General features: G+C 37.9%; 1 protein-coding gene across 1 annotated transcript in view; it reads left to right on the top strand.

The window, feature by feature from the left end:
* Positions 1-10078, top strand: part of KLF7 (KLF transcription factor 7) — a 223429-nt gene extending 213351 nt beyond the window's left edge. Inside the window, exon 4 of the mRNA XM_077275731.1 lies at positions 627-10078. Within this exon, the coding sequence (XP_077131846.1) occupies positions 627-678 (52 nt within the window). The 3' untranslated portion in view covers positions 679-10078. The remainder of the gene's footprint in view (positions 1-626) is intronic.
* Positions 10079-11391: the final 1313 nt, after the last annotated feature.

Raw genomic sequence — 11391 nt, forward strand, 5'->3', positions numbered from 1 at the left:
GTCTGTACCTTTATAGGAGTAAAAAATAAACAGTAAAATATCAATATTATTAATGTCTTCAGAAAACATCCTTTACATTTTGTTACAATATTATTTATTTGCCATAAACGTCTATAACGTTCCCTAGAGTGGGCACAATGCAGCTCACCACATGCTAAAAAGCACATATGGTACAAGCTCCAGGCCTTCTGTAAGTCGTTTCACCCCATCCCTGCAATTAGGTTGCACCAGGAGGGTGACCGGCAAGTGTAAGGCTGCTTCACCACATGTCGCCTGAATTAAGTAGGTGGCACCTAACACATTTCCAACCTAGAAAACTAATCAAGAAATGATCCACTGGAACTATGCATAAAGTATATTAATAGATTTAATAGATTTCATTATTCTTCTGATTATTACAAATATCTTTTTACAGGACTATCACAATGTATTTGAAACTTTATTATGTTGACTGTTTATGGCTTTATGGCACTTGCTATTGATGTCAGAAAACATTTTTACAGTATTATTTCTGAAAATGTCAATCTGTAATTTGTTTCTTTTGGAGTGTATACAGCAATACTGCTGTGAGATATGGTTGTTTGATATGTCCTTAATAAATATCTTAATTTTCTGCTTTCTTGTAGGTGCTTTTCCAGGTCTGATCACCTTGCCCTGCATATGAAGAGGCATATCTAAGGACATTTTGAGGCAGCAATGGCTCTTATGCCTTGGGAGGACCAAGGGTTGCAGTGGACACTTGTCATTTTGTCCATGACATTTGCAGAACATGGAGAACATTTTTACATGTAATACCCTGTACACAAAAAAATCCATAACATATCTTCATGCACAGTCACATGCTCCAATATATTTGTCTGTCTGTTATGCCTTACCCTCCAGCCTGATTGAAAAAGGTGCACAGTGGTGGAGAGTTGGATGATTTGGAAAAAAAACAACTGCATACCGGGCGTTTTGAAGCCTTGCTATGGAAATGAAGAACAGGAGAGCAGTCATCTTAAGGGGCTCTGATGAACTCACCTTATTGAAACTCAGAAGCTGCTAAGAAGCCACCTTTGAATTCCATTGTTGTAGCACTAATATTTTTTCTTATAATATGTTATTTAAGAGGAAATGAAAAATGGATTTCAATCTAGGAAACCAAATTTGAGCCTGTTGGTTCATATCTGAAGACTCCTGATAAGTAAGAGTTCTAGATCTACTTGGATCCTATCAAGTGTTCTCCACTGGTTTGGCCTTGTTATAGAGCTTTTGAAATCATTTTAGCTCAATGCCATAGGCCTTACTGACATTGGACTGGTGGGGTAAAACAACTCAACCATTAATGTGATTCTTAGATCTATTTTTCAGAAGGACATATGGATGGAGGAGCATTCATAGAATCCCCACCTTATTTATTTTTTACTTCTGTTGGCTGTAGCACATCTTATGCACTAGAAACTTACATAAGCCACTGATGTTGACTAAGAAATGGAGCTTATCTGTTGCATTAGATCACCCTTCCACCAGTGAGCGCACTTCCAAAGGTTAAAAAACCTTTCCATTACTGATTTTTGTTGTTGCATTTTCCTCTTTGTTTTTGTTTGAGAAGCTTCTTCATAAGCTTTTACTATGTGCGCTACATGGACAAGTATCTTGGTGAACTATTGAATCTCCATCTGGACAGTTTTTGCTTGAATTGGACCAGCGACCTAGACTTGGCTCCTATCATCTAATGAGCGGCAAGCCTTCTCCTACTGAACTTTCCAAACTATGTGCTTGATCATTGACTTCTCCTAACAATATAACTAGTTAGAAACTTGATGTTATTTCCAGAGCAGCTGCATTTTTGTACTTAATCTTACCTTTTGAGTGTCAACAACAAAAAGCCAAATATATTATATCATACAACATTGGGTAATGAAGGACACTTTAAGCAAGTTGATTTTGCCCTACTGACTTATAATGCAGACACATTCTTGTTTACGGAGGTCACTGACTGGACACTCAATCATAATTTAGTGTGTCAAGAAGGGTAAACATTGACAGCAATTAGCCAGGTTATTGGTAATTTTTCCACAGGGTTATATCAAATGTTACAGAGTACAGGTCTTTTATGGCCGTTTGTTGGTAAATCCAAAAGAAGTCTAAACTTATCTCATGAGTGCATAGTCAGCCGAATTTCTATGTACATACTTCTCAAGTCAGTTGTCACTGGTCTTTGCTCCAAAGACTGCCAATCAGACCATACCAAGTGGTCATTTCAAGTAGGTATGGTGGGGAACAGGTTGTATATTTTGTATATTCTGGGACCACCTTTAAGCAGCTAGTGAAATTGCACATTCAGTCTCAATTTGTTCACATAAACGCAGCTCTATTACCCCAACCAGTGGGCATCTTTTTAACTTGTTTGACTCCTTGACTGTTAAGCAAAAAAAATTAAATAAAAAGCAAAAAAATAAATAAAAAAGGAAAAAAAAGTCAAAAGCAAAATATATCATAAAAATAATAAAAAAATAATAAAAAAACATCTTAAAAATTTGAATCTTAACACCAAAAGGAATAGATTAATAAATGAAAGACTATCTTTGGCACTTGAGGCTTATACTTAAAGATGCCAGTGGTTCAAGAATTTCCGTTGATTAACTTTTCTGGTTTCTACAAAATGTTTAAACTTCTCTTGAAAATGAGATGCGGACCCTGCCTAAAAAATCCTTTCACTCCCAAATGCTTAGAAGTTTTTATTATTTTATTAATTTACATAAAGGGGTAAGATGTCTAATATGACCGGAGACCAAAACATAAGAAGATTATAGGTGTTCCTAAGAATCTGAAGGAGGAAGAAAGAATAAAAAAAAGTTTAATTCCAAAGATTTAAAAATCAAAATGTACTTACTATACCTGAAGCACTGCTTGTCGACAATCCTTGTAGTCCTCTGCTTCTGCATACTAGATATACATATTTTAATGTTGTAGCCATTCTGATGGACTTTTAATGTTGTGGTTAGAACCAAGGAACATTGACACATACGGTGTAGCATACATTACATTATTCCTATATTGTGCATTCAGGAGGCACCTTTATTGTACATATTTATAACACAGATGGCTATGGAGCGTAGCGAAGTAGAGGAAATCACTCAGTTGGAAACACTTCCCACCAGCTCGGTAGGTGTACAAATTTTAAGAATGTGGCAACTAATTTGTCTCTTAATACCATGACTTTTTCGAGGGGTCTTTTAGCACTGTTTCAAGCTCTTTTTCAGGGTAGGATTATAAAGATCAGTATTGGCCTCAATGTTTGTGTATGTTTTATAACACAAAACTGTTAAGGATCTTTTCTTCTTTGTCAGGGCTGCTTTACTGCAGAAGGTGCAAATTCGGTGCAGCACTTTAACTGCTCTAGGCCATTAGATAGTTTCGAGAACTAACATCTGGGTAAATGGTAATATTGGCTGCAGTCATATAACCCTATTCTACCCCATTTCGGTGTCTTCGCTCTACTGGATCGGATCTTACTGAATTCACCATGAAAGATTTCCAAGTGTGGACATCTTATAAGTGTTATTTTGCCATACATGTAAGCCAGTTGAAAACCGCAATTCCAGGTAGCTGCCGGAAATGGCGGGGTAGCCACACATGCGCAAATCTCAATACATTTGTATGTGTGCGTTCCTAAAGCTCCTTATCTTCCACCCAATGGTGGGATCGTCATTTGTCAGCCATATATGACATATTGGGGTTATGCACTAAAGGTGCAAAATGATCAGCCAATTCAATCTGAAAAGAGTCCAAATAAAATGTAGCAGAAAATTCTTATTTGTTTTTATTAAAAGGCCTGAAGACTGAGTGCTTTTAATAAGGCAATATGTGTAGCAAAATAGAAGTATAATTTAATTATAAATTATATTATTAATTTTTACATCACATAATTATTTATTTATTTTTGTTTTAAGACAATCACTGTAATTTCCTATATTTATATATACAAGCTCACTTCAAACTATTAGACTTAATTCTGGCAGACTTAGCCTAAATTTAGTGTGGAAACTATTCCACATTTCCAGTGAAACTTGAAATTGGGAAACTTTAGTTGAAGATCCTCATTAATTAGCCATATTTTATCGCTGACCTGAAAATACTTTTCTGCTATCCCAATAAGACTCCAATAGAGAAAGTGTCGGCTTTTGATTTGCTTTCTTCTTTGGGCCGTTCTGTCTTGTCACAATGATGCACCATCTGTGAGTGATATTGAAATTGACGGTAGTACATCAAGGCCTTTTTGACTATGCCTCGTTTATACTGTGTTGGGCATCATGAATTACTTTATAGCTAAAGTTAAATGGATTTGAACAGAAAGATTGGTTCATTATTGCATAGTTCAAACACCTCAATATCATCTTTAATATTTATTATGTGTTTTCCTGGCTGCTTCATGGGCTTGTGCAGCAGATTGCAAAAAGCTTCCTCCCTTGAATGTGAAATAATATCCAAGGAGGTGTTTCATGAAGCGTGGGATAGCTGATACTCGGCTCATCTCGGGAGCTCTGTATAAACACATATTCCTAGTTTCTCTTTGCAATCTTTGTTCTGCAGAAGAACCTTAAACTGATTGAAACGGCCCCATTCATTTAGCTGGCGCAGCCATTTTCAACCTTTTTTGCTCAATACAAATTCATTGATGGGGCAGTGGCTACTTGTGGCAAGTGATAGAAATGTAAAGTTCTTCTTTTATTGCAGTTAGTACTATAAAGCAGGTGCTAATGTTGCTTGATGCATTCCCTATATAAGGCGATACTGAAATTATGACAGACATGTTATTCTTACAGAGAGTCTGTCACCACCAAAATGGGCTATAAAGTGTTGTAGGAGGCTTAATCCCTATAACACCCATACTAGCATTCTGCCTGTTACTGGTACAGTGCCTGAGAAAATAACTTTTGTATGCAAATGAAGGGGCTTCCATGCTCCCTTGGGGTGGCCAATAGTTCGGTGCACTGTTACACCTCCTCATTTGCATATTGGGGGCCTCCTCCACTTATGATTGACAGTGGTTGCTCCACAAAGCGAGCATTGTCTGAGTGCTGCCGACCTGTGTGCACATGTGTGCATGCGCACTGCCTGTGCCCAGCGGTAAGCACACAGTGGCTGGGCACGTTCTCTTCCTTGTCTTCTTTGTGCTGATGCTGCGTGCTCAGAAGTCTAGCCAGCAGCTTTGTAGATGAGTTCTCTGAAGCCGCTCGCTATACTTCCAGGTGTAATAATATAGCAAGCAGCTTCAGCGGAAAGAAAACAGGGAGGGAAATGTCCCCCGGCCAATGCGTGTGCATGGCCGGGGACAGGCAATGTCAATATGCATGCGCACACAGGTCGGCAACATTCAGACTGTGCATGCTCTGGGAATGACATTGTCAATCAGAAGAGGGGGAAGGGCCCTTCCTATGCAAAGAAGACGGCATAATGATGCAGGGCACACCATAACCCCCATATCTGCAAACAAATTGATAATTCTTTTCTCAGGCACTGCATCGGTAACACGGTCAGTGGTCAGTGCTAGTATGGTTATTATAGGGCATGAACCACCTACAACACTGAATAGGCCATATAAAATTGAGGTGATGAACCCCCTTTAAAAACATACCCTTCCCAAAATAATGATCATACCTTATAGAAGAAGGTAATCCTCCCAGCTGACCACACAAGCATGGCTGCAGAACCACATTGATCTGCATGCCAGTACAAATTTCTAGCATGGTTTAACTGTGAACTAGAGAGCGCAGACCAGGTATTAGCTGGTAAAATCATATATGGCAAAACAACACAAAGCACCAAGTAATGTTTATCTACTCATTTAGGTTAGTTTTCCCAACTGCTTAGATAGTACTTCAACCCTGTTAAGTTTCACTGTAATTCTAGCTTTTGCTATACACAGCTAAATTCTCCTTTTGAAGTGTGCCAAAGCAGTCACGGGTAGATTAGTTTTGGTCTTTCCAACGATATACACTGTAGATTGTCAAAATTGAGGGGGGGTTCTATTTTCTTTATTTTTCAAAAACCACCAAGCGTGGCTAGAAAGTGAAAAAATAAATTCACCTGCCAATCCTCCTCCTTTTTAATTTTTACCCTGGGGGGGTATTTTTGTTTCTTGCATGATTTTACATGCCCTGTGATATGATTTGCTCTACCTTGGCAGAATAAACAATATGAGAGGGGATCCTACCTTCTTGTCCACACAGTTAGGAATCCTCTACAAATGCGTGACTTTATTCTGCTTAACTCATTGTTCATATTTTGTAGGCAAAATTGATAGCGATGTGATTGACAAGAGTTGATTACTATATAGTAATTAAACGTAGCAATGAGTTCAGCATTTCTGACCTACCATATTGTTGTTTTTGCCCAACATTGTAGAACAAGCTATACATTAAAAAGCTGGGAGTATCATGTTTTATACCTATTAATGCTTCACGGGAACCAAGGGAAAGGTTCAGGAAATCTAGTTTTATCTATTCTTCTAGTAAATTTTCTTATATTCTAAGTAGCTGTCGTTTAGAACAAATGGAAATTCCACCACTAAATAGAAGACTAAGATCTGATTGATCTTGTTTTAATACACTTCACATTCCCATTTAGTTGACTTTTTTATATATGTTACAAAAGTACCCATTTGCTTGTTGGAACTTGGGTTATTTTTCTTTCTCCCCTGGAGTGTACCCTAAAATGATCACTTTATGATGAAGCCTAGTGTAGTATTCCATTAATGTTGCACTTTTTTCAATCTTGTATTGAGATCAGAGAAGCTGAGAAGGTAGACCTCTTTCCTCTGCCTTCCTCGCATGAATGAAAGGGACGAGTGATTGCTTGCTTTGTAAACTCACCTATTGGTAACTCTTGGTAAGCAGATATTCAGTGAGTAGGAACTATTTCTGCTGCCTTATTTTCAAATATCAAGAGTGGAGTTGTGTAGTTAGATAGAACATTTAGAAGCCTGAAGCTACGTTGATGTTTTTTCTTTTACATCCCCTATCATAAGAGAAGGACCAGTGATGCAATGTATTGCCTGGTTCTGTGGCACTGGAACGTTAACACATTACAATTCCTTTTATCACTCCTTTTCAGGCCTGTTTTTGTGTGTGCTAAAAAGTTGAAGACCATTCAGAATTTTTGAATACACTGTTTTATCTCTACGACTGACTATTCTGTTCTTCTGCAACTTCTGTTCCTATTGAGAACCATTTTCATGGTGGCACCTGAAGTTTTGTGAGTTGTTTTAGGCTATAATACCACCACAGCACCCAATTCTGTTCCATCTATTCTAAAATCTGACATTGTTCTGCCATGTTTCGAGAACAATATGCTTCACATACAGTATAACAGTTTTGTAATAATTTTATGCCCTCCGTACACTCTGAGGAGTTTCTTTTATTCACTTTCAAAACTTGACATCTTTTTCACAATTTCATGTAAAAGTAAACTTCCAATGACGAGACTCATTTTAGAAATGAAATATTTCAGCGGATGATTGATTCCTCAGAAATTAAAGACCGTGCAGAACTTAAAATGCCTTTTTGTAAGAGTAGGAAAAGCCTTGTATATCCCCAATACTGTGCCGTGTTCGTAAAGCTGGTGATACTGCTTAGTTAGCTATCATCTTTTCTTTACAGACAAGGGTCAATTTTGTACATTAAAGAGAGGGGGCCTTATAAGATGGATAAACATTATAATGTCCAATTTTATCATATAAGACGTAGGGTGATTGATTTCTGGCCATGCTCTTTACAAGAGCATTGGGCTTTCACACTATCCCATCCTGTGCAGTTACCCTAAAGAGGGGAGACCTATACATGTTCTCTATAGCAAAGAGATAAAACAACCAATGCTGACTCCACTCTCTCTAACCTCCCCATCCAATGTTGACTCCTCTCTCTAACGTCCCCATCCAATGCTGACTCCCCTCTCTAATGTCCCCGTCCAATGCTGACTTCCCTCTCTCTACCGTCCTCATCCAATGCTGACTCCCCTTTCTCTAATGTCCTCATCCAACGCTGACTAGCCTCTCTCTAATGTCCTCATCCAATTCTGACTACCCTCTCTCTAATGTCCCCATTTAATGCTGACTACCCTCTCTCTAACGTCCACATCCAATGCTGACTCCCCTCTTTCTAATGTCCTCGTCCAATGCTGACTACCCTCTCTCTAACATCCCCATTTAATGCTGACTCCCCTCTCTCTAATGTCCCCATCCAATCTTGTCTCCCCTCTCTCTAACATCCCCGTCGAATGCTGACTCCCCTCTCACTAATGTCCCCATCCAATGCTGACTCCCCTCTCTCTAACGTCCCCGTCCAATGCTGACTCCCCTCTTTCTAATGTCCTCGTCCAGTGCTGCCTACCCTCTCTCTAATGTCCCCATTTAATGCTGACTCCCCTCTCTCTAATGTCCCCATCCAATGCTGACTTCCCTCTCTCTAACATCCCCGTCCAATGCTGACTCCCCTCTCTCTAACATCCCCATCCAATGCTGACTCCCCTCTCTCTAATGTCCCCATCCAATGCTGACTCCCCTCTCTCTAACGTCCCCGTCCAATGCTGACTCCCCTCTTTCTAATGTCCTCGTCCAATGCTGCCTACCCTCTCTCTAACATCCCCGTCCAATGCTGACTCCCCTCTCTCTAACATCCCCATCCAATGCTGACTCCCCTCTCTCTAATCTCCCCATCCAATGCTGACTCCCCTCTCTTTAACGTCCCCGTCCATTGCTGACTCCCCTCTCTCTAACATCCCCATCCAATGCTGACTCCCCTCTCTCTAATCTCCCCATCCAATGCTGACTCCCCTCTCTTTAACGTCCCCGTCCAATGCTGACTCCCATCTCTCTAGCGTCCCCATCCAATGCTGACTCCCATCTCTCTAGCGTCCCCATCCAATGCTGACTCCCCTCTCTCTAACGAACCCATCCAATGCTGACTCCTCTCTACCATCTAAATAGTATATATTATTTTATACAGAAAAAAATGCTTAAAATATTTTTTAATTGCAATTTAATTTACAAAATGAATGAATTTCAGTGCACAATCAGGTTGATTCTGGTGATAATATCTGTGCTGGTAATGCTAAACATCATGGTCTGTAATTGAAATTCATTGGTTTTCTAAAAGTTATCACAGCTTGCGATTGATTTCAATTGATTTACTGATTCAGGACCAAAATAACTGCAGAAGAGGAACAGATTCATCAATTTGGACATATTGACAAGATCTGTCATTCCATATGATGCAGGTTTGCATTTAGTTTTGTTGATTGGACAAGTAATTGTATGCAAAAAGCTTGTAACTGAATGTGAAAACCTAGAAAAGAACTGTAATGGCCTGTGAAATTATTGGTACACAGACGATCATTTTACATCTGACAAATTATTGTCCATTTAGATAAGTGGACCATAAATTGCCTTAAGGCTCAGCCTTTGCATTCTGGTCCTTGATGCTACATAGGATAGATGTATTGCTAATTTGGATTGCACATTTTGAAAGCACGTTTGTGCTAAGATATGAAAATGCGAATATGAGAAAATTCTGAATGCTTTTCACACTTGAGAAAATTGCTTGAAGGAATTTAATTTTGCACTATAATTTTAGGATTTTTGTTTTCCTGTCTTCTTTTGGCCAGGCGTGTCGAACAAGTGCTTATGGAGAGACCCTCAATTATATTCTCTCAGGCCTTTATGGTATTTCTCCTATATCTCAGAAATACCCAATTTATAGCTCTCCGTTCTCCCTTTATGATTTTATTTTGTGTTTTTGTTGATTTTGTTACCTTTTATTTTTTAGTCTTTTTTTATATATGAATATATTACTTTGTCTTTTTTTTGCTGTACAAAAAGTCTTAAGATTTAAATAAAATATTATTTGTATTATATGATGGTGGTATGTTAATGTTACAAAATTATTAATGAAGAAAAAAATTTATTTTTGTTACTGGTCTGTTTCATAATTCTTTTTTAAATTGGTATATTGTAAGATATCTATGCAAAAATGTTATGTGACGCATTTTTATTTAAGAATGTAATATGTGTAATAAACAGTAGAATGTGTTTGGCCTGGAAATGATCAATTGTCTCTTGTGTATTATTTTAACCTTCAAATACATGAACAGCTGAAAACCAGGGCAAAGATGCTTATAGGGTATACTGCTGGTTAAGATACCACTGAATTACTCCATATACCTAATATATAAGCATTTAAAGGTCAAGTCGCTACTGTCGACTCTCCTGAGGAATTCTTTGTAGTTTCACATTACTAACGGCAATAAAATCATACAGATGAAATAAATAATAATAATAAATATGTTAAGGAGTATCTGGCCTGATGAGTCTGGTGTACTTACTTTCAAAATCCTTGTCAGAAAGGCTGTACATAAACAATTTTGAGATTTTCCGCCTAGTATTAAAATGAATATTAGTACTTTTATAATAATCATACTATTCTTACTCGAATATACATTATACAGTATACAACAGCTGCAGACCTATGTACTGGAGGGACTCTGTTGAGCAGTCAGTTGATGGCGCGGTGTTTATTCTTAGACTACATTTCCAAGATGACTATTTGGTGAGTTTTTGATGTTGCAGATTTTCTGCATCATTTCTTTGGCTACTCGCGTAGTTTTCATTGCGTTTTGAGTGTGTTTATTTACATGAGGTTTTTATTGAGTATTGATGTTGCAGTTCTTTTTCTCTTTCGGGCATGTCATGCTTTAAATAAATAGCTTCATTGATACAGTAATGTGCTGATTATATGTTTTTTTTTACTGGTGTATTTTCTGCATCTAATGCAATTCTATGGAGAAAACCTACACGTAAGTATCAACGAATTTGCAAGAGAAATAGATATGTTGCAAATTTGCAATACACACCTTAGGTCAGTTTACGCTTTTCTGGGACTGTAAGATGTTGCGTCAAACGCTCAGCAAAGACTAGTCGTGGAACCATAACTTTATAGTTTTTTTTATGAGCATTTGTAGTTTGATTCCAGTCTTTATTGTAAGACCTGTCAGTTTTGTGGGTGTTCTTTTCTGTAACCTTCCATGTTGTGATGATGTAGATGATGATTGCTGTATGTCCTAAAACAACTCATTCTCCCGCAATGTCTAAGTGCTGATGTTTCTGCTAAAAACTGAAATCTGCAACAATTCATACATGGATTACAGTATAATTTAGGGCACTTTTAGCACAATGTAGAAACTACTTATGCTTCAAGAGTTGAGAACAGTTTTATGGAAGCGTGCACTATATTACCCAATAGATGGGTATATCAAGTTTTTACATGAAGGATTTAAATAATAATAATGCCTTTCATCTTAGTGATCTATAAATAATGATGCCTGGTAGCCAGCCCTTAGCAATTGTTCATTTGA

The sequence above is a fragment of the Ranitomeya variabilis genome, chromosome 7 (assembly GCF_051348905.1).
Source record: "Ranitomeya variabilis isolate aRanVar5 chromosome 7, aRanVar5.hap1, whole genome shotgun sequence".
NCBI lineage: Eukaryota > Metazoa > Chordata > Amphibia > Anura > Dendrobatidae > Ranitomeya > Ranitomeya variabilis.